The 25,136-nt window shown below is 43.1% G+C and overlaps 1 protein-coding gene across 1 annotated transcript in view; it reads left to right on the forward strand.

Moving 5' to 3' along the window:
• Positions 1-17,123: 17,123 nt before the first annotated feature.
• LOC119653260 (tubulin beta chain-like) overlaps positions 17,124-25,136 on the forward strand; it is a 96,738-nt gene continuing 88,725 nt past the window's right edge. Inside the window, exon 1 of the mRNA XM_038057868.1 lies at positions 17,124-17,512. Within this exon, the coding sequence (XP_037913796.1) occupies positions 17,456-17,512 (57 nt within the window). The 5' untranslated portion in view covers positions 17,124-17,455. The remainder of the gene's footprint in view (positions 17,513-25,136) is intronic.

Here is a 25,136-nt window from a genome sequence, read left to right on the forward strand (position 1 = left end):
AGTCCACTTTTCTCCTCTACCGTTGAACGCTTCTTCAGCATTTTAGTCTGAGCCTCTTTATTTCCTCACCCCAGCAGTAGCATGGTGAACTTCTGTTGGAAACTCTCTCGGCATTGCAGCATCGCACGCATTGAGAACAGACTGAGCTGTTTGGTTGACTTTTCTGCTGATTCCTGGTTTATACTGGCAGAATTCATCACCAAGTCAAACGCATCTTTATCGAAGAGGTTATCTTTCCATTAGACCTGTCAGTTTGAGATTCGGCGCCATTCTCTCGTCTTTGATTGCAAACACTACCGCCTGATTATCACTGTGGATGTCGCCACTGCGACTTTACGATTTGCCTCACCATTATTTTTTGCGCCGAAATTCACCAATCCGATATCCCTAAAAACTGTCTGACATTCTGGTCTACGCCATTGCTCCATCTTAAGCAGGGTCTATATCGTCTTCTTTCTCTACTTTAGATATTGTCCTTATAGACTTTCCGGGCTGGATAATCCGCCCACCGCAGCCTGTTGAACCGGATTTTATTCACAACCAGGCGGTCATGGTATAGCTCATAGATTTCGTCGTTATATGGGCTACGGGATTGTCCATTTTCATGTAGGGGGCAGACAATTCTTCGGAAGATTCTTCTCTCGAACGCGATCAGGAGTTCGCAATTTTTCTAGCTAAGAACTCAAGCCTCCGAGTAATACATATGGGGACTGGCAAGATCATTGTCTTGAACAGTAAGAGCTTTGACTCTATGGTGAGACGTTTCTTGCGAAACAGTTTTTGTAAGCTGAAATAGACTCTGTTGGCAGCTAACATCCGAGCGCGGATTTTACCGTCATAGTTGTTATCGGTTGTGATTTTCGACCCTAGATAGGAGAAATTTTCAACGATCTCAAAGTTGAAGTCTCCTATCTTTATTGTTCTCATTTGACCAGTGCGATTTGATGTTGTTCATTCTTTGTTCCTTGGCGCTGACGTTTCCACCATGTACTACATCTTCCCTTCATTAAAGCGCAGCCCGAAATCTCGCGCTGTGTGCTCTATCTGGATGAAGCTAGGCTATTCATCTCGGGTTGTTCTTCCGATAATGTCAATATCGTCAGCATAGGCCAATAGTTGGGTGGACTTGACGAGGATGATGCCACTTGGATTTACATCTGCTCGAAAATCACTTTCTCCAGGGCCAGGTTAAAGAGAACGCATGATGGGGTATCTTCTTATCTTAGACCGTTGTTGATGTTGATTGCTACTTTTATCTGGCCTCGTACATTGGTTAGTTTCAGCCTAGTCAGTTTTATCAATTTTGTCGGGATTCAGAACTTGTTCATGGCCGTGTACAGTTTTATCATTTTAGGCCAGCAGTTTTTCCATCGCTTCGCACACAGACAAAATCTGATCAATTGCTGATTTTCCTGCAGTAAAGCCTCTTTAGCATGGGTCAATGATGTTCTGGGCGTATGGGGCTATCCAGCCTAGCAAGATCGCCGGAGAATATCTAATAGATGGTACTCAGCAACGAGATACCTCTATAATTGCTGCACTGCGTGATATCCCCCTTTTTATGTATGGGGCAGATAATGCCTTATTGTCAGTCGTCAGGCATTGCTTGGTATAGTTGGTCGCCTCCATATTTAACCAATTCGGCTGTAATTCGACCTATGGTTTTTCAGCCGATAAATTGCATGAACTGCTGCTTTCACGCTTAGTGATCGCAGTATCGTCGCATTAAGCTGGTGGGACCTCTAACTCGCCAATATTTTGACTATTGAACAGGTCATCAAATTACTCAACCAATCCCTCCAATATGCCCATTCTGTCGGGAATCAGATTTCCCTCTTTCCCCTCAGATTTCCCTCGATGAGCATCGAGGTGTATAAGGCGTAATTCTACTGGCTTGTTGATAAAACTTCCGCGCCTAGTGTATCCTTATGTTAAGCTATGGGAGCCAACGTATCACCTGAATACAGCCAACAAGCCAACAATCCAAATCTTATTCCAGTGTCGAGTGCCGTGTACGTTGCGCTCCTTAGGTTAATTTTCAGGGTGATCTTCCCATAGCTTTATATACCGACAGCCAGGTATGGCGTAAGACCTTATTTTCTGGCATAAGGAATCCGCCAGTACCCTCTCTAGTTAGCTGTAAATACATTGCCTGACGGTTACCATGTGGAGGTGAGTGTAGGATTTAATAGCATTTCCCAGTTTTTGATCATAGTACACCATGCCATGCGGCCTACCACACAGGGTCACATACTACCCTATCTATCTATCTATGTATCTATCTAAGGCGGAGAGAGACCTTTTTAAACGTCCCGAAACGTGCGTAAAGAAGAATGGAGGTCTCTACAAAAAGCTGCAGAACAGAAGTCCGATCTGGAAAAGTCATCCTTCATTTTGCTTAGAACCAAAATTGACAAGCAATCAGCCATCAGGGTTTTATAAAGCCAATCTCGAAAAACGCGAACGAATCGAAGGAGAATTCCAAAATTACTTCTTCGACGATAACGCCGTCAAGGAGGTCACTTCTTAGCTGGAATCTCCGTTGCACAGTTCAAACGACACGACTAAAAAAAGCATCCACTGTAAGCTTCCGAAGGGTGTATGATACAGAGACGGAGACAGCACGATGACCAGCAGAGTCAGCGGACACTCTGCTGGACGTCGAAAAGGTCAATATTAGATTGGTAGCCTACTATTTTACCAAGAAAATCTGTTTGAAGAGGTTAATGAAGTGTCTCGTGTGTGGCTGATCGATCTGACCGATGCAACCAGTGAGGAGAAAAGGATCATATTGCCCGGGAATGTAGCAAGGATCAATACATGCTGTACGACGAAAAGAATAACCAAGAGAGCAGGCACATTACCAGTTACCACAAAAAGGCAGCAAATACTGTAGGAAAATGAAGTTGATCCAAATCAACTTCAATCACTGTACGGTCGCTCAATATCTGCTCTCGCAGACCACTCACGAATCAGAGGTGGCAAAAGACCCCTATAGGAATACAGTAATGAATGAGTAGTGGATCTTACACGTGGAGCGGTATTGTGCTTGCGGTGGCTAGGCCTTGCAGGAATGTGTGAGGCAGCCTAGCACTGGGTTCGTATGGGCAAAAAGAGACGACATATACATCTATAAGTATTACGCTTCTCCAAGCGTGACCCTTGCTGAGTTCAAGGCCATGTTAGAGAGATTAGCCTTAGAAGCCAAACGATGGAGATCAGAAGTCCTGTCGGCGACTTTAATGCAGAGGCTACAGAATGGGGAAGTTCACTAACGAATGCAAGAGGACTTTGCTCTTGGAGGCCTTCACGCAGTTGAATATCATATTGGCTAACGATGGTCAGCCGTTATATTTTCCCTGGTAAAAGCCCTAAGTTCTGGTGGAACAGTGATTTGTCTGACCTTGGAACTGCGTGCATCGAACCAGACGAACAACCCAAAAAGCAGTTTCTCACGGGACTGGAGGGATACCACCTATATAGGTTTAAATTGAACAACTCACCACACTATCCCGACCGCCACGGTATTCCAGAGTACCCACAACTTGCCCTCTTCCATTGTCCTAGATGCGGAGAAGAAAGAAAGAGTTTAGACAAGACATTAGGATGGACACCGGAACGATTAAGTGGGGAAACGTTCTAGTGTCAGGAGAACTGGAATGCAGTTGGTGGGACGGATTCAGTACAGGTTGAGAGGGTCGAAGGAGGCAAGAAAATCGCAACCGCGGTTGGTTGTTCCTTATTAACTTTAATTATGCCACGTACAAGAACTAACGCGGTCAAATGAATAATAGGATTTTGGCAGCTTTTAGAAATTTAATTCCAAAATGCCCTCATTTTTTACCTCAAAAACACCGAAAACAGAGCCTTAATGTCAATGAATCTCGGAAGTCCTAGTTCGGGCCATCATTTTAATAAAAAAAAAATTATTTAAACCGGTCCAGTAGTTTCCGAGAAAAATCAGGAGAGGTTTTGAAAAACGTGGTTTCAAGATAAACACGTTCAAAGTCAGAAGATATCTACGGCCACTCAGAATAAAAAACCCCATTCAGTTTAAATGCAGTTTTTTTAAGACAAGTCTCGATAATAAACAATAAAGGAATCAAGCAAATCGAATAATAAATGGCCAAGCAATCGCGAAAGGTGTTCGAAAAAATGTGGTGTCGCAAAAAAGTGTTAACACAATTCATAAAAAAATGTGCTATTTTGTATTTTCTCGGCTTCACAAGACAACTTTTGAAAAAACAACTACTACGACTTTCGATTTAAAATTTTAAGGGATGCAAAAAACTGCAAAGTGTTAAAAATCCCCTAAGGTCTCCCTATATTCAGTATACAAATCTATTGAGGTTGAAATTAGATTAATTGGATTGTTCATTACCATAGCCGCATTCACACATATAACCGTAGAATACATAATACCAGAAATTATTTCAATCACTATCGATCACCAAGCGCTAAAAAAGCTCAATCTCTATTGAGGCCAACCAATATTTACCTAATAAGCCTGAATCATATCAGCTTAACTGACGTCATTATGTCTAAATACTACATCATGCCGATAAGATAAAATGAACATTTTAAACTAAAAATAAACCATTACGAATAAACCGGAGCTTATCAAAACCTCAATCAACCTTGCGAAATCTAACAAAATTTCCGCACGAAACATGCATACAAATTCTCCTAAATACAACAATTGCCACGAAAATGATTTTATTCTCTGCATGGCATATGTGGAAATATTGTACACAGCTGCACCAAAAAAAGATTCCTGATATCTTTCCCCTTACTTTCAGAGCAAGACTATTTATCTTTTTCTTGTAGATAATTCTTATGAATAATAAAGATGTATATCAATATCATCGAACTGGAGCTAGTAGTATTTCGTAGCTAATTCACCTGATATTTTCTTTCATAACGTTAGATTTATTAATTGAAAACTGAAAGTGAGGGGCTCATCAGGGCATAGTATCCATTCCAACACTTGCATTTTATCTATTGGCGGCAAACCGAACAGAAAAGTATAACAGCCAAATACGCGATCAACCGCATCTGAGTCATACTCTCATGAGGGAGCTGAAAGCATAGATAAAGGTTCCAAAATATATGAAATACAGTCATCGCCCCAACTGTCGGCCCAAACCTCTGAATACGCATTGAGATAGTCTAAGAAGTGGAAACAGAAATTTAACAAAATATAAACCGCACACGCCGACGAATGTTATAGGACTGATCGGTATCAGGATGAGTTGGCAACCAATTCAATTTCAATATGCACATACATATATAGGCAAAGCTCTCCCTAACATGACTTTAAAAATTAGATAAAAGCTGGTGAGTGCTTGGTCGATATTTTACCAAAATCTGAATTAATCTTTCCTTTTAATAAATTTTCAAAGCAACGTGCAAATAAGCATATCCTTACATAAATTTTAGCTTTACATATTGGGAGAGGCTGAGCTGAGCTTCTTCAAATATCGTCAGACCCACCCTTTTCTCCAAGGTTAGTCACCAACTACGTGTTACAGGTAGAAAACATTGTTTAAAGACGCTGGACATCGAAATACAATATCGGTGTCGGCGCCTTAACAAATAATGGGCCATATCATATCATTTGCCAAAGTCGCTTGGGCAATAACACAATCTGAAGTAGATTTAAAGCTGTCTTTCGAATGTGCGTAATAAAAGGAACACTGATATCGAGCTCGAAAGGGATCATCATCACTTAGTCGCTTGCATTGCCCTTGCGTCTGGGGGCTCTCTCAAGGTTAGAGAGCTTCGGTTGTCCAACTTCAACACTGACTACTTAAATGTCATTGGACGATGTCAAAACTCTGCTGATCGGACAGCAAATATCACCCGCCTTGAGTACGACAATTGAAAGGGGATTGCATACTACCAACGGTCACAAAGGTAATAGTTATCCTAGAACGTATCAAAGAACAAAGACGAGGCAATCTAGATTCCACTCCAAATCTTCCTGCACGGCCCACTTGTCAGTCGATTCACTGACAGCGCATGATACCCCTTCGAAATTTTGGAAATCTAATTATCTAAAAACCGATATACTGTAAAAACTGTTCCGTGCCAATTTGTTTCCCTGCGCCACCGTACGAGTGTAGCATATAAAAAGTGATCACCAATGTTTCTCAAATGCTCCAAGCCTTCGTCAATACTTAGTTGCGACGTATCATCGGGGCACGCACGGAAGACAGAATTGGCAATGGATATGTCACACATTAAGAAAGGGAGACAACTCCAGTGCTGGATATGATATTCAATGGAATCCACCAGCCCAGGACAGCCGACGAGTGTATCTCTCCAGAAATACGCAGCGCAAAATAGTGACAGCTGCTTGGTAAGTCCTGAGCGGAAGCTTGCAAAGTGGAGCTCAAAGTATTGTGGATCTTGAAAACAATTATTCAGCCTGAAGGAATGGAAATCCATTTCGTACGAGCTTGACATCCTGTAGTAAATCTATGGAAGCCGATACTTCGATATTACACATCACCTTATTCCATGTCGACCCACATTATAGCGTGATTGAGTTGTGATGACCATCTGCTGTTTCATTGTTGTCAACCACGAAGGCAGGGCTATACTTCACATGTGTGAGGTAGGTGAGGGGCGTAACCTCTAACCGCTCAGATTGTAGTAGTCCATTGAACTTCACGCCCCCGCCCTAATGCAATATTTCAGATTCGTCTATAAATTGCTAGATCTCCGTTAATGAATATTACGCAGCAGCTAGAGTACATCAACACCAAGAATCTACTGTCAAATGCGTCCATAGGCGAGTTTCTGAAATGATCGGCAGATTCTGCTTCCCTGTCAGATAATAGGCATGTATCATCCCGCATGAATCCAGTTAGAATACTGAAAGTACCTCTACATGTCCTCTTGCCTTTCGACAGTAGTAGATCACACATAAAAAATGGTAGCACAGTTACGCCATCAATGCAACTCGATGACGCACCACAATATCATAATGCGTCATCAATACAAAGCAAATGGGTTGTAAAACATAATTAGGATGTTTGTCGGAAGTATGCAGGACGGTAATTAAGACATGCGAAATCCGTAAGTAATTAGAGAATAAGATAATAAAATGTGTGGGAGCTTTTTCTTAATGAAAAGTTGCAGACGGAGAAGGATGAAGGCGAGCCTCCCGCGCCTAAAAACGGGATAAATTGTACCAACTGGTCCTCCAGCTTGAGGGTTGGGTAGGGCTGACAACTGTACACGGAAAACAACTTGTTACGAAACCAAAACAGGAGCCTCGGACTGGACGGATTATACAACAACGAACCCGGCAACGACAACGGAATAACGATTTGCGCATTTTCTCATGGAACGTGCGCTCCCTGTACAGAGATGAAGCTGATAAGCAGCTAGCTGATACCCAGTCCCAATATAGGGCTGATGTTACAGCGTTACAGGAGATGCGTTGGACAGGCACCGGTTTCCTGGAGAAGAGCCGCTACACCATACATTATAGTGGCTATCCAGTAAACCATGTGCTCGAAGTAGGTTTCTTAGTCAGTCAAAAAATGAAACCTGCTGTTATCGGCTTCGAAAACATAAGCGAACGGCTATGCACTCTGCGCTTGCGAGGCAAGTTTAGAAATATAAGCCTCATTAACGTTCACGCCCCTACAAAGGAGACTGCAGAGTCAGAGAAGGATACTTTCTACGAGGCAGTAGAACGAACCTTCGAAGCCTGTCCCAGATATGATATCAAAATCATACTTGGGGGATTTTAACAGCCAAGTAGGGAAGGAGCCCGTATTCAAGCGATACGTCGGCTCCCATAGCTTACACGAAAAAACAAATGATAATGGACTGCGAATTATTCAATTAGCAGGGTCACACGAAATAGTTGTTGAAAGTACCTGGTTTGCGCCGAAAGTGGTCCACAAACATAGGTAGGCCTCGCCAGATGAGACCACTTTCAACCAAATTGACCACGTGTTGATCGAACGCCGCCACCTCTCAGCCTTGATGAATGTTAGAACATATAGGGGGGCGTGAGAGAGTTAACACTGAAGCCATACACAACACAGCCCTCCGCGACACCTATAAGAGGGAAATTGATACCACAATAACCGCAGTCAATGGAGACTGGAGATGAAGCATCAACAAATGATCTTCACAATCACCTGAAGAACGTTATCATGGATACGGCCACAAACATACTAAAAAAGGAGTCGGAACGGCTGGTTTGACGATGAATGTAAGCTAGCAACGGAACGGAAAAATGCCGTATACCGAGTAATGTTGCATTTTCAAAGAACGCGGGCACGCGCAGAGACTCACAAAGCGACTTCACAGACGGAAAAAGAAAGCCTGGGATAACCAACAAGTCTGTGAACTAGAAAAGTACAAGGAGCAACCGCACCAAGCGCGGAAGTTTTACCAACAAGTCAGCAGGATGAAGCCTTATACACCTCGATGCTCATCCTGTCGAGACAAAGAGGGAAATCTGATTTCCGACAGAAGGGGCATATTAGAGCGATGGGTTGAGTACTTTGATGAGCTACTGAACAACCAGAACATCGGCGAGTTGGAGGTCCCGCCAACTGAAGACGACGGACAAATATTGCCATCACCAAGTTTAGGAAAAACAGTCCGTGCAATTCACCGGCTAAAAAATCATAAGTCGCCACGAGCCGATGGAATTACAGCCGAATTGGTTAAATATGGAGGCGACCAGTTACAGCAAGTGGTTCATCAACTTGTGCTGAAGCTATGGGACAGCGAATCAATGCCTGACGATTGGCAACGAAGAATTATCTGTCTCATAGAGGTATCACATTGCTGAGTACCATCTATAAGATATTCTCCGCTATCTTGCTAGGCCGGATAGCCCCATATGCCCAGAACATCATTGGCCCATACCAAAGAGGCTTCACTCCAAGCAAATCAGCAACAAATCAGATTTTGTCTCTACGGCAAGCGATGGAAAAATTGTTGGAATATGGACAATAGTTGCACCATCTATTCATCGACTTTAAAACCGCCTATGGTAGCATAGCCAGGGTAAAACTGTACACGGCCATGAGAGAATTCGGCATCCCGACGAAACTAATAAGACTGACTAGACTGACCCTGACCAATATGCGAGGCCAGATAAAAGCAGCAGGATCACTCTCAAGACTATTCGACATCAACAACGATCTACGACAAGGAGATGCTCTATCATGCGTCCTCTTTAACCTGGACCTCGAGAAAGTGATCCGTGTTGCTGAAGTAAATGCAAGAGGTACGACCCTCTTTAAGTCCACCCAACTACTGGCCGATGCTGACGATATCGACATCATGGGAAAAACCGCCCGAGACGTACAAACTGCCTTCAACCAGATCGAGCACGCGGCGCGAGATCTTGGGTTGCACATCAATGGGGAAAATGTTAGAGCGGGTAATCTATAATAGATTAGGTGGCCTTTCAGATAGGGAGTGTGAGTCCCGTAAAGCCAGATCAACCATTGATGCCATCAAATTGGTTACTGGCTTGGCCGAAGATGCAATCCACGGAAAGGGTAGTACCAGCAAACATTTCGTGGTAGTTGCTCTGGACGTGAATAATGCCTTCGGCCAATTGGAATCTAATATGCAAATCTCTAGCGAAAGCTGCTATTCCCGCCTATCTCGATGCTATCCTTGATAGTTATTTAGCTGAAAGGAGTCTCTGGTATGACACTGATGGAGGGAGGCGTTGCTGATGGCAGGTAACGCTAACAAACTGAACGCAGTCTACAGAAAGACAGCCCTGAGCGTATATTCTCCCTTCAGGACTGTCTTAGATGATGCAGCATTCTCCATCTCTGGAATGATGCCAATCTCTCCCTCATCGCAGGTAAAGAACGCTGAGAGGGAGAGATCCATAAATGGATGACAAGTACGGTGGGAACGCTCGGGAAAGGGTCGGACTCACAAGCTCATTCCTACCATCAAAGAGTGGTTGGAGATTAATTATAATCTAACCCAGTGTCTCACGGGGCACAGAGGAACCAATACCTGCACAGGTTTAAATTATAGACCTCACCCGACTGTCAAAATTGCGATGGTGCCAAAGAGGACCTAGAGCATGTATTCTTCCACTGTCCAAGATTTCTGGAAGAAAGGAGGATTCTAGAAGAGACTCTAGGAGAGATGTTGGTACCAGAGAATCTGGTGCCGAAAATAGTAGCACATCAGGAGAATTAAGATGCGTTCAACTCCATGATCGCATCTATCCAAAACAAACTACGAAAGGCAAAGGAGAGGAGAAAAGTGCTGTCACATACGCCGCGTATAGAAGAAAGGTGACTAAGCTAGAGTGAGCTGACTCCGCTCCGTGATGTAATATCTTATGGTGGTTCCGTAGAGCATGATGGGTAAAAATCCTATACACTGGTGTGCCCAGAGCAGTGTCTTTTGAAGATTTCCACCTCCTCAAGAAAAAAAAAACACGGATAGACGGACAGACAGACAAACGGACAAACGAGGAGACAGTCATTGAATTGATTTTAACAATAATAAAACCTTAAAAAAACGAAAATCGGGTTACATTGGCTTTATTGTTTCACTAGTGTGGTCGGAAAGTACTAAGAGAAGAGTTCTACTGGCACGCAAACATTTGACAAATTATATTTTCCAGTGCTATTGCTCCTCTCAATGTCTCCTCTAAACTCTTCCTTTCCTCTGCGAATCTAGGACAATGAAAGGAAACATGCTCCGGGTCCTCCGGAATACCGTCGCAGCTGGACAGTTCGATGACCTGTCCAGTTTGAACGTAAAGAGGTATTGGCGATAACTGCCATGCCCTGTAAGAAACTGCGTAAGATCATAGTTTAGCTTACCATTCTTTCTCGGGGTCCACCTCTTGATGCTGGGAATCAATTCGTGGGCGCACTCACCCTTTTCAGCCCGCTCCCACCGCTGTTGCTACCTGCTTAACGATTCCTTCCTTTCGTCGTTTTTCACGTGCCGATCAGAAGAAGAATCGGGTCCATCATAGATGCGTGTCATCCCATCGGCCGACATGTCGACCGGCATGATTCCGGCTACTACATAGGCCACTTCGTCTAAGATGGTTCTATAACCACAGCACACTCTTAAAGCGGCCCTTCTATAAACCGCGTTCATCTTTCGAGCATTGAGTACGGTATGCAATGCAGTTGACCAAATTGGCACTGCGTAGAGAAGTATAGAGGTCACCACTCTAGCTATAAGCAGTCTATAAGTACATTGCGGTCCCCCAACATTTAGCATCATCCTTGCCAGATTGATGCTACCATTGGAAGCCTTGGTGTAAACATGTTGTAAGTGCTACTTGAAATTCAGCCTCGCATTTGTCATCACTAGAACGTATTTAATTGCTGATTTTGAAGTTAGGATGTGCAACCCCATTTTGATACGAGCAGTAATTTCCTTGCGCCGCTTCATGATAACCACCGACCCTGTTTATCCTCGTGAGTGCAAGACCTAAATATCTCAACCACTTTTTTATAGCAGTTATTGCTTCGGATGAATACAATTAAACATCTATTAAAGATTTTTTGCAACAACAATCACCGCTATGACATCGGTGTAACCCACTATTGTGGCCTCGCTAATGACTGGGACGTTGTGGACATCATTATACATGATGTTCCACAATAATGGTCACAGAACACTGCACCCCTGTGTACCAGAGCTTTCTATCTGTTAAATGGCTGTCGGCTAATGCAGTTAATTAACTGAGTATACCAATTGCCGCCAATAACCTCCTTATAAGGTTCCAACTGACTGTATTGAACGCATTTTACATGTCAAGGGCAATCACAACGCAATACTTGCTAGTGCCACCCCTTCCGTGCATCACATTTTCAGCCAGTGACAAGTTTGATGGGGTCGACGGTTGATCTGCCCGTATGGAAGCTGAAATGTCTGTCTGGTAAGCCTCCCAGACCCACTACAGCCGGTAGCAAGCTGTTGTAAATTATTCGCTCTAACATTTTCCCCTTGGTGTCCAATAGAAGTATAGGTCTATAAGAAGATGGTTTACCAAGAGGTTTACCAGATTTATGCAACAACACTAGCCTTTGTCTTTTCCATGTCTCCCATCCCATCCGCCAACCATGCTACAAACAACTCTACGAATGTCTGGCCTCGACTTAACGGCCAGCTTAAGGGCTTTCTTTAGTATGTATGGGCATCAGCCTATCGCAAATCTCCAGCACTTCTTTTGTCGTTGCTGGGGTATTACAGCCACATCTAAAGGTATCTGTAGACTGTAACGCGCGAGGTCCACCAATTCGATATCCCTAAAAGTTGTCTGGCGTCCTGGCCTACGCCATCGCTCTATCTTAGGCAGGGTCCGCCTCGTCTTCTTTTTCTACCATAGATATTGCCCTTATAGAATTTCCGGGTTGGATCATCCCCATCCATACGGATTAAGTTATCCGCCCACCGTAACCTATTGAGCCGGATTTTATCCTCAACCGGACGGTCATGGTATCGCTCATAAATTTCGTTATTGTCTAGGCTACGGAATCGTCCATCCTTATGTAGGGGGCCAAACATTCTTTGGAGGATTCTTCTCTCGAACGCGGCGAAGAGTTCATAATTTTTCTTGCTAAGAACCCAAGTTTCCGAGGAATACATGAGGACTGGCAAGATCATAGTCTTGTACAGTAAGAGCGTTGACTCTATGGTGAGACGTTTCGAGCGGAACAGTTTTTGTAAGTTGAAATAGGCTCTGTTGGCTGACAAGAACCATGCGCGGATTTCATCATCGTAGCTGATATCAGTTGTGATTTTCGACCCTAGATAGGAGAAATTGTCAACGGTCTTAAAGTTGTATTCTCCTATCCTTATCCTTCCTGTGCGGTTTGATGTTGTTGGTTGGTTCGTCTTCGGTGCCGACGTTGTCACCATATATTTTGTCTTGCCTTCATTGATGTGCAACCCAAGATTTCGCGCCGCCTGCTCGATCTGGATGAAGGCAGTTTGTACATCTCGGATGATTCTTCCCATCATGTAAAGAGGACGCATGATAGGGCATCCCTTTGTCGTAGACCGTTGTTGATGTCGAATGGTCTTCAGAGTGATCCTGCTGCTTTTATCTGGCCTCGCACATTGGTCAGGGTCAGCCTAGTCAGTCTTCTTAGTTTCGTCGGGATACCGAATTCTCTCATGGCCGTGTAAAGTTTTACCCTGGCTATGCTATCATAGGCGGCTTTAAAGTCGATGAATGGATGGTGCAACTGTTGTCCATATTCCAACAGTTTTTCCATCGCTTGCCGTAGAGAGAAAATCTGATCTGTTGCTGATTTGCCTGGAGTGAAGCCTCTTTGGTATGGGCCAATGATGTTCTAGACGTATGGGGATATCCGGCCTAGCAAGATTGCGGAGAATATCTTATAAATGGTACTCAGCAACGTGACACCGCTATAATTGCTGCTCTGTATGATATCTCCCTTTTTAAGGTTTTGTGTAAACTTGTGTGGTCCCCATACATGCAAAAGGGGGGTGTAAATTTTTTTTTCATCAAATATAGTCATGTGGGGTATCAAATTAAAGGTCTCGGTTAGAACTTTTCGAAGACGGTCTTAGTTTTGACATTTGTTGAAAAGGTGGGGAGGCCGGGGGGTTGAAAGTGACCATTCCTTTACGGGGGCCATTCTCAGAAACTACCCAACCGAAAAATCTGAAAAAAATCAAGAGGCTGTCACTATATGGTGCCTGGGCTCCGAAATACCTTCCACACTGATATCTGCACAAATAAAGTTAATAATAGTAGATTACTATAATTTTTAGTAATTCGCTGCAAGACCCCCCTTAAGTTCATGCTAGGACTGCGAAATTTCGCAGCAATATAGGATATAACATAGAGCATGATCTTACTAAGTTTGGTGGAAATCGCACTATTACTAACAAAGTTATAATACGTCAAATTTGTCGCTTCTTACAAATTCAAAACTATGTATGAATGTCAATATCATCCGAAAGTGGATATTCTCACATAATATATGCATATATTACGTGCTACGTACTAAGAAATACACAAAACCTTTCGTATCTGAAGCGTCCAGCTTCCCGTTTCCCGACTTGTTATACATGGAACAAATAATGCCTCATTGCCAATCGTCAGGCATTGATTCGCTGTCCCATACCTTGAGCACAAGTTGTTGAACCACTTGCTGTAACTGGTCGCCTCCATATTTAACCAATTCGGCTGTAATTCCATCGGCTCGTGGCGACTTATGATTTTTTAGCCGGTGAATTGCACGGACTGTTTTTCCTAAACTTGGTGGTGGAAGTATTTGTCCGTCGTCTTCAGTTGGCGGGATCTACAACTCGCCGATATTCTGGTTGTTCAGTAGCTCATCAAAGTACTCAACCCATCGCTCCAATATGCCCATTCTGTCGGAAATCAGATTTCCCTCTTTGTCTCGATAGGATGAGCATCGAGGTATATAAGGCTTCATTCTGCTGACTTGTTGGTAAAACTTCTGCGCCTGGTGCGGTTGCTCCCTGTACTTTTCTAGTTAACAGACTTGTTGGTTCTCCCAGGCTTCCTTTTTCCGTCTGTGAAGTCGCTTCTCCGCTTGACGGAGTTCGTGATAAGTCTCTGCGCCTTCCCGCGTTCTTTGAGAATGCAACATTACTCGGTATGCGACATTCTTCCGTTCCGTTGCTAGCTTACATGCATCGTCAAACCAGCTGTTCCGACTTCTTTTGCGACTGGGGCCAAGTATGCTTGTGGCCGTATCCATGATAACGTTCTTCAGGTGGTTATGAAGATCATTTGTTGATGCTTCATCTCCAGGTCCTCTGTTGACCGCGGTTATTGCGGCATCCATTTCCCTCTTATAGGTGTCGCGGAGAGCTGTGTTGTGGATGGCTTCAGTTTTAACTCTCACCTGATTGTCAGAGGGGATTCTAGGTGGTATTGTTGTTCGAGCTCGGAGCACCATGCCAAAGGGATAGTGATCCGAGCCTATATTGGCCCCCCTATATGTTCTGAAATTCATCAAGGCTGAGATGTGGCGGCGTTCGATCAACACGTGGTCAATTTGGTTGAAAGTGGTACCGTCTGGAGAGGCCCACGTACTTCCGCGCAAACCAGGTACTTTCAACAACCATTTCGTGTGACCCTGCTAATTGAATAATCCGCAGTCCGTTATCATTTGTATTTTCGTGTAAGCTATGGGAGCCAACGTATCGCTTGAATACAGGCTGCTTCCCTACTTGGCTGTTAAAATCCCCAAATCCGATTTTGATATCATATCTGGGACAGGCTTCAAGGCTCGTTCTACTGCCTCGTAGAAGGTATCCTTCTCCGACTCTGCAGTCTCCTTTGTAGGGGCGTGAACGTTAATGAGGCTTATATTTCTAAACTTGCCTCGCAAGCGCAGAGTGCATAGCAGTTCGCTTATGTTTTCAAAGCCGATAACAGCAGGTTTCATTTTTTCGCTGACTAAGAAACCTACTCCGAGCACATGGTTTACTGGATGGCCACTATAATATATGGTGTAGTGGCTCTTCTCCAGCAAACGACGTCACTCACGTTTGCTCATCACACGATGGTTGTCTAAAAGTTGTTCAGGGCTCCCACTAGGAGGTGTAACTCTACTTGACCCAGACTTAGACAGGGATTATTACTGACCTTTCCGAGTCCCCACTTGGCTAGCGGAGGTGTATGCAATTACAAGTCAGCTGTTAAAGTCTTCAAAGATATTTTACACTTTTTCGATATTCCAGTTAACAAAACTCAGCCCCAGATAGTTTCCAGAATTTTTTCGTCACTCCAAGTTATTACAAATTACTCACCCGGAGTGATTACCAGTAAAACGTTTGAGAATGATCACCGGAGATAGAAAAAAATCTCATAAAATAACTTGTTTTCGTAATACTCTTAATTTTAGCCCCGAATTTGAAACCAAGCAATATTTTCTTTCCTCAAACAGACAGAAAACTATTTACTCACCTGTGAGACACCTGGCTGAGTAACGAGGTCGCGATCGCTACTTCGGGCAGGTGAGTTCACCGTTTGTAGTAATGACTTTTCGCATTGTTCATTCAGCTCTGAGGTTCTACAGCATTTCTATGCCACCAACGAATGACTTACTTCGTGGGAAAATCGCACAATAAAATTAATAAACTTTTATGAAATAACCTGTGAGAGTATTGCATCCAATGTAGGGTGTAATTGATATTCGTATAGACAGATATCTGTATTGTCTGTTTATTAGATATTTTATAAACCTAAGAAATTACCTGACACATTTCAAATGCAACGCAGTTGAGTTTGGGGCGTGTCATCCGCACATCAAAAATTAATTTCGTTGCCTTAAATGAATTCTACATATTTTGTTCGATGTTGTCACGTTCTTCATAGAATTCTTAAGACTATGACTAAGCTCAGAAGAAATGTGTACATATATTAACGCGAAAATTCACATTTAATAACAATTTCCGCCTGAAAGGTGTGACGCACGAAGCGTGTTCGAAGATATATCATTATGTTCCCCATTATCCGCCCCAAAAACCTTACAAGTGCATGATTTCTGCACATTCTAGCGAGCTAGCAAGCATATGCCCCATTTTTAATCCATCTTACGTACATTGCGCTTCCCCCTTTCCATGCTCCAAACTACATAGACCCAGAGTGTTTCTCTTCGATTTTACAAATTCTTTCTTTTTTGCTAAACGGCTTACGAAGAAGAACGCCAAGGAGAAGCGAGAAGTTGGAGCATTAGTAAATCCGATTGATAATCACCGACCGAAAGAATGATCACTGAACGCAGCAAGTGTAAGAAGTCTTAACTTCAATAAGAAGCTAACAACCAACTAGAACTTCTGCAAGGAACAGCATTTACCATGGCATGACTGGGAAGGTTGCGGATTTCCATGCCTTCTGCAAGAATCGCTCGGGTAGTCGCGGAACGTTCATTATGGCTATTTTCTTGAGTTAGCCGAGTGGAAAATAATCTGTGGTTCACACTGTCTTCTTCTTACCCAGCACAGTCTGGCGCCATACAAAAGATACAGTCTACACGACGCGCTCTCTTCACATAACGAAAGCTACCAACTGTACTTTTTTTAGCTTCTTACTAGACTATCTAGATTCGCTAAAGCTTGGCACACATTTTCTAGTAACTTTTCCTAGTACTTTATCAGTGTCGCGCCGGCCGGACAAATCAACTGGGGGAACGAAGAAGCACGTCGTGGTCGCCGTCGTTAATTTCTTCAATTCACTCAATTTGGCTTCATTTTTAAAAAATCCGAAGCAATCGAGCGGTGGAAACAGAAAATCTGAAGTCGCGATAAACGGGGCGTGCACGATTGCATGAAGAGTTTAAGAAGAGATTCTATCACTGCCTGAAATACCGAATTTTCGAGTTTAGTGCGATTCACTGTGCACATTGTGACAAGTTCAACTTTTCAACAAATCTTGGACTAAATCAATACTAAAGAGATCACCATGAGGGAAATTGTGCATCTTCAAGCTGGACAGTGCGGAAACCAAATTGGTTCGAAGGTAAGTCCGCCTAGCGTAGACATTCCAGCTTCACAACCGTAGTTTCGAGCTGATGGGTTCCGCGAAGTCGGAAGAGAAAAGTCTCAGAAATCTATTTCCGTTTATTACCCAAGAAAATATAAATGTTCATCAAATGTGCCAGCGCGTGACTCACATGCTCACCCTCTCGCTCAAGCAAGCATATCGGAAAATCCACTAGATTTTCTTCAATGTCACCAAATATACTTTTCTCGTCTCTTTTCCACACCACTAGCACTCCGCGCTGATAATACTTTATTGCCTCATAACCCCTAGTGTGATAAACTTGAATCTTATCTGTAAATCCAACAATACATTTAATTTTTTGGATAAATATCGCAGAAGTCCTCCTATGTTCGCATAACCATCGTATAAAAAAAAAACTTGTCAAAACTTCTTATGTGGCGGCTTCCCAACAAAACATTTCCGCGAGTGTTATTCCACATAGTGTGATTGCAAGTTGGGGAAATGGCGTATATCTGAAGTATACGCATGCGTATCTTTTTAATTAAAGTACAGATTCCGGACCGTGAAAATGTATAAAATGAGAATTGAACGTCCCAAAAAAGCTTTCAGAAATGTGTGGCGAAGAGAAAATGCGCTGATACGTGAAGATCTGCAAAGTTGAGTGCGCTCCAATGCAGATCGTCACTCTGATATATTATTCAGATCAGCAGAGCAACGTGCTAGACATCTGACACATTGCAATGAATATCTGAGCGAGGAAGATACATAAGTGGTCTTGAACTATAGCAAAAATTGCGACCGATGAACTGAGTTGATACTTACAAAGTAGAGCGCCAGTTTATGTCCGATCTCAGTAAATAGGGCATAGGGCATCAACTATGTCTGTTATCACTGTCAAATCCAGGTTATGCCCTTTACCCTCCCTTGTGACCGCTATCAGAAGCGCCTGGGGTCAAGCAATTGCATAATAGAGTCTTAGCACAGAATGGCCACCAAAAGGAATACTTAGAAATGAAAAATCGACCAACTTTTGAATAATTGACTTTATTCATCTTAAACTCCCGCATATGGCAATAGCCTCAATGCGATGTGAGATGTAAAGTGATTGCAATTCGAAATCGCTCTTGGTGCCGAAACCGACAAGAGTAAGTAAGAAGGATGTGGTGACCTTCTAGTATGGTAGAACGTTATCAAAAACTAACGAAAATATATTAACTCATTTGCATTGCTTTGAGGAACTATTAGCGATAAAATGTAGGCCAACAATACACTGTAGGAGGCAATGTTGTCAGCATTGCGCTCGCCCATAATTATTACCCTCGACTCGTACTTATTCACAGCTAAATCGACTGGTATCCGACATCACAACCCCTTTTCCCCACAATGACACCCTAAAGGAGGAAATACCCTTTTTTACCCTGCGCGGTATCTTCTCCCAATTTTCAGTAGATGACACTTTTAAAGGCATTAAGGATGGTATCCATCTCTATTTTTTCCAAGTTACCAGTACCTCGAAAGTAGGTGCGGTTAAAATAACTAAAATAGGGTGTTCACTCCATCAACGAATAAGATGGGAAACGGCTAAAAAGGGTGACGTTTGGAAGAATTACTTAAACTGTTGAGGCGAATCCTGGATACACCCACCAAGAAACTTGCTCGGCTAACTAGTTCAAGGTAGTATCAAATTCTCGAAGTACGTTCTTCTAAAGAGTGGCTGAAGGCTCAGTAAAGCCTAATGAATAAAATAATAATAAAATTTTGAACAGATGCGCTTGTTTTTTCGATAATTATACTGGGGAACAATACTACCTTGTTTAAGCTGACTAGTGTCCGGGTAGCTGGGTGTTTAGAGCACGCGACTGTCATACAGAAGGTCGCGGTTCAAATCTCGCTGGCGGCAGTAGGATTTGAATTGTGATTTGACGTCGCATACCAGTCGACCCAGCTGTGAATGAGTACCTGAGTAAAATTAGGGTGATAATCTAGGGCGAACGCAATGCTGACCACAGTGCCTCCTACAGTGTACTGTAGTGTACCGTTATGGTCTTGAGTGAAGTCCTCTAATACACATCAAGGTCCTGTTCCAATATGGATGCGCCAACGATTATTATTTAAGCTTACTAACTCTGATCTAGTGCTGTTCAAATTCCCCATGTCTTCGACGACTTCCGACCTCTCCAAACTAACTTGCTCGGCGCATCTTAATCGTTTCTCTTTCCCGGAAAAGTTATTCAATGTCTTGCAGAAAGAATTTTCCAACTGAAGGTTTTCCTGATGGTATGTAGTAGAATATCTCCTCTGCTGATCCGCGTATCCTAGACGGTTCTTAGCTAGCTAGAACTTCGAACTCCTCCAACTATTTGCAGTGATGACTTTAAGAACGCATGCCTCAGCGAGACCTAACACCACCCAATCAAACCATTTTGAACATCTTCCACTGACACCCTCTCTGTCAACAGCTGCAGCAAGATATTGCACCCCTGTAGCACAGGAATGTGACAAATTTGCTAGTTTTTTGCCTGGAAATAACAGACTGATCCACCGAGATAAGTAAGGGAATTCTCTTTTAGTTAGAGGCCTCACGACAAGTGCTCTAATTTCAATCCGTACTCCAACACTTCGCATAGTCCTCCATTAAGCCTCCAGATTTCCTCTTTCATGTTGAAGCGCAGTCTTTTAACCAGGGCCTCAGGTATATAGTTGCTTTAGCTGCCCTGATCCGCCATGCAACGAACGCACTTAGATGGTAACTCTTGTTTTCATCTTGACCACGACTGTAAGAAGAATGGTACCAGAGTGTGCCATTATGGTCGGATTTTGGACGCCCCGTTTCGTGCTATCCTTGACAGATTTCGGTTTTCAGCTTCCCCTTTCCGTTGGAATATATAAAACACACAATCAATCATTTTTTGTCCTTGCTTGACTTTTCAACCAGAGCAATCTGTCTTTTGTTCAAGTTGCATGAATGTGAAGATTTATCACTCGATACTCGAATTCCTTGCGGGTTGGGACATTCATTTTCTTAGCTAAACGGATTATTCCTCTCCTTTTAGCTAGGAAAATGAATGTCCCAACCAGCAAGGAATTCACGCCTTCCTCTCAGTAGAATGCAGCTCTTTCAAATTTTGGAAAGTCGACTGCATTGGATTGAGAGCTTTACCAATTGTACTAAAATCCCAATACCAAGATTTTCCTCCATACGCTCCTAAATGTTCCATAACTCCCTTTACATTCCCCGTCAGTTTACTCTAAGGCAACATCAGTCGGTCTACCCTTCAGATTTCGGATACACCGTAAACAAAATTAAAGATACTTCGGAATGATACAGACTGACTCAGGCCCTCGCTAAACGTAGGAAAATCAGACACTAGGGGGAAGGGCAAGATTGGAATTTGCGGTAAATCTTGGAATGGGACCCTCCTTCGACAATAATCACTGACAAATTACTGAAACTCGCTTGTATCTGTAGTATACATGTCCCAGTCGAGTACACTTTCCTGTCTTCTCGTGCTCTCTGGGAACTCTGACACCCCCCTCCCCTTTCCCAATTCAAGGTTGCCCTGGAGTCGTCGCACTGCTGATGGCGATCCGACATACCGCATACCATTTTCATGTATGATATGCTCTACTTGCTCTTCCTATGACTATTGCAGCATCCCCTTCAAGACTGCTACTTTCTGAGATGACCCTTTTGGACCTTGGCCACTGGTTCCTTGGCTTTCGCATGGACGCATATCATCCTCTTCTCTTGGAAGTACACCAACTCTGGTGGGGGATTTCATCTGAGAAAGAGTTTGCGGAAATCAAGAAATTCCTAATAAGTTTGCTAGATTTTCTGATGAACCAGCGACTTGTGGACAGTTATTTAATTTAGATTACTGCAGGGAATCGTAGCTCCGAGCACTCAAGCCTTTGTCAGGCTCATTGAACTATCCCCGTAAATCGCCTATTCAGTGGTTGCCCGCCCACGGCGTTCCAAACATCTGAAAACATTCTTCAGAGGCAGAGACCGTACAGCTTCTTCATTGAAAATGCCTTACCAAGATGTCTTCATTTGAGGTCTGAGGAGGCCGGGAAGCTACAGGGCCGGTTTTTCCTCCTCCTCCTTGATTGCATGTAGCCAAACCCTATCTTTTCCATATGGGAGTTTAAGGAGCAGTATCCCGTTAAAAGCTCTACTGGTGTTTTCATGTCCCACTTCTTGAGAGACAACAAAAATACCACAGGACGCAGGTACTTTTTCGGATTTTCGCCTGCCAGCAAAAGTTTAAATTTCTCCATTCGGCTGGGAGAATCCTTGTCATTTCACTCTGCAGAGTAGATTTGACAGTGGATGGCCGAATGCCAAAAGCTGGTTCCGGCTCCATCATTATGGATTCAGACCCGTGACGAGCAAGTCTGTCAGCCTTCTCATTACCAGCGATTTTTGAGCTGGATTTCCGCTCCTACTAAGGTTTTTAGCATGTACCTCCTAGTGAACACAACTAGTCCAGTCTTACTAGCGTTCACAGTGAGTCCATCACGGAGGTGCCAATTAGCCCTGGGGTGTTAAAGTTCCAATGAAGTGAATGAATGCTATACGGCGACTTTAATTAACACCCACACCAAATAATAACTTCCCTTATAACTATTCTTCTGGTGCAAATGGATTTGCTACGCCACCCCAAACATCGTTCTCGTATGGAGTGGTATATGTATACCACGATAGCGTCGTACGCCTTGATTACATGTTGAGGCAACTGCTCCGCCTTCTCTCTACGTTTCTTCCATTACTAGAAATATTTCTTCCCCACAAGCCCCGGCGAACCAGCCAAGTAGGCTAGTTGTCTTGTTTGGAGAACACATTCTGTTGCCAACTCCTCCATCTCCGATCACAAAGACGGTGGCCTGATGGTCGAAGTAGCATTCATTTGGCAGTCAGACCATTATTTTCGTGAAGAAGGCACTAACTTTCTCTCTCGGCTTCATAAAGGCCTCGAGAAAAGTTTACTATTATACTTGGCCATAGTCAGGCGAGTACCGCAGTGTACTACTCATGCATAGAATTTCTCAGCAATTATTTTAGAGCTGTCATCTCTTCTATTCATCATCAAACAGTCCAACACTTCCTCGTATTGGGCTTTACTTTCTGGTAACTGGTTGTGTTAACTGTTGTTCTTTACTGTTCTGGTAACTGGTTGTTCTCCCCCGAATGCCACGATTTCTTCAGAGACCCTTTTGCCAGATGGCCCAAACTGGTTGATAGATTTCTCACAAAAATTGCCACCTTTACTTTCGTTTCTAAAATAATCTGCGAAAGTAGGTCCGCCTTGCAATTGTTGACATTTATTTTTATCAAGCTTATTTAGCTGTTTGGTTCAGCTTCCTTCGCTTCATCCCCTCGTAATTCTGCATCATTTGCTCATTTGTTCCGCTCTTCTTTTACCGGGTTTTTCTTCATTCCTCTCCAAGGGTTTGTCACAAGCATTTCCTATATGATCTTTCTACTTGCCGCTTTAAGCAGGAAATCGATACTGGGTTTCCAAAACGCTGTATCGTTACTTTCTTATTTATCTTTTAACTCAACTGTAACTTTTTTGTTCTGGGTCTCCTTTCCCTCGCCATTTTTGTCAACTGGTGAGCGTTCCCACCTTTTCGATCAGTGCATGAATATGCCTATGCACACAAGTCTGAATAAAAATATCAAGAAAACCAAGGTTCTCAATCAGACTGGTCACCGCACGCTCCCAATTTTTGTTGAGGTTGTCGAACAATTTGGATGGCGTTCACGGTTTCCGTAGGATTCTAGTTGCCTTTACAAAACCGTCTGCGAAAATCTCTAATTCTCTCCCTCCCTCAACTACGACCTCTTCTTTTGGATGATATTCCTCCAAGAGAGTCTAACTCATCTCTGCAGTTCGTGAGAGTTTCATCCAGTTATCTAAAAGAGTCCAACTTGGCTGACTCATCCCTTTTAGGGATACTGAACGGCCTGCAATCTGTTTTTAGCCTTCCAGTTCCTCATAGTAGGTTCTGAAGCAATGTCGTTTCGAACTTCTTACGAGTCTCATATAATCAACCCCCTTTTTGCTTTCACAAGCGCGATCCAGAAGTCATCTAGTTAATTTCCTGAGCTTCTGCCGTTGTTGGTTGTATCAGCTACCGGTTCAACTGTTAGGATAAGCCTTTCAGAATGCTCTAGAAGTGTACAATTCAGAGTTTCTATCCCCAAAGCAGTCTTTACTTGCTTAGGGAAATGCAAATTTATCCTCATGGAGTTTGGGTCATTGCCCGCAACAAACAGTCAGTCAATTCTAAGTAATAGTGTGTGACAGGCAGATTTCATCTAATAAGCTCTAAAATCTTTAAAGTACAAATTACTTCGTCAATTACTTTGCAGGTCCCACACAGTCAAACAGCTTCTCTTCCATGGGATTTCATTTACTACTTCCACTTTCTGCACACACGCTACAAGATCCCGTCGTTCTTACGTCAATAGAAGGTACAGCAAACGACAGGGTAGGTTCATAGAGGCAACTATGATACTTTTCGAATTACCATGGACCTAGTGTTCTAGCATGGCCCCATTCTGCACAAAATTGTCCTCGGCCTTGTACTTCCTCAATTGTTAAAGATGCTCCTTCCCTTTACTGATCCAATAACACTAATTTCGTTAAACCGGACCCGGTCCTTTTGTATCAAAAAGATATAAGGACAATCCTACAACTTTGACACCCTTAGTGTCAGTAGAAAAAAAGAGGCTTGGACATATACAAACCACTAATGTGTTTAGATGTAAGTATGGTCTTGCTGAAAAACCGCCCCTATCTGGCGAGTCTGCTGCGTGTGGTGGTTCAGCAGTCCCAGCTGTAATTGTCGTCCCTATTTGACAATCCACAAACGGAGAACTACAAAACGTTTATTCTGTTGGGCACACGTTTAGAGCTCAATCTAGTATGGTAAAGTATTATGCTAATACCCGAGATGTTTTCATACGGACATATGTGCCGCAGAGTTGAAAAATGAAGTTGAATTGCCTATATAACGCGCTAACATTACGTACTTGTATATGGCGTCAAAATAAAATAACTTGATGTTGTTGTTATACAAACTCGAGGATCCAATTACCATATAAAAGCTTTCCAAAGATTATTCGTATTCATATCCTTTCCGAACCATTAGTGCAGCGCTTAAAAGTATTTTCACTAAACGCTTCTTAGTATCTGGGGGTAAACAGCAAACATTTCAGTTTCAAGATCGCGCCTAGTACACAAACAAACCCAACCATCCCTTCGTCTTCTGCTGCCGAGTAATTACTCCTGTAAATAATCCTATTGCATCATATTGAGCGTAACAATATGTCTATTAAAATAACTTCACACTCTCAGTGTAGTTTTGTGTATTTTCATCCAACAAACACATTAAGCTGTAAAACAACGTCGAAACAACACAACAGACAAGCAACAACATCCGAATCAGCAGAGCAATAGCAGCTGCAGCAGCGATGAGATGGAGAAAACAAACTTATCTTAAAGTTTAATGAAAACTACACGAAATAGGTTGGCAAAGTAGAGCTAGAGGTGGAATGATGACTGTACGAGTATGGTGTATCTACAATCTGCAGCACAGATAGTGGCGGTAGAAGCGAAGCGGAGCGCAC

The sequence above is a fragment of the Hermetia illucens genome, chromosome 3 (genome assembly GCF_905115235.1).
Source record: "Hermetia illucens chromosome 3, iHerIll2.2.curated.20191125, whole genome shotgun sequence".
Taxonomy (NCBI): domain Eukaryota; kingdom Metazoa; phylum Arthropoda; class Insecta; order Diptera; family Stratiomyidae; genus Hermetia; species Hermetia illucens.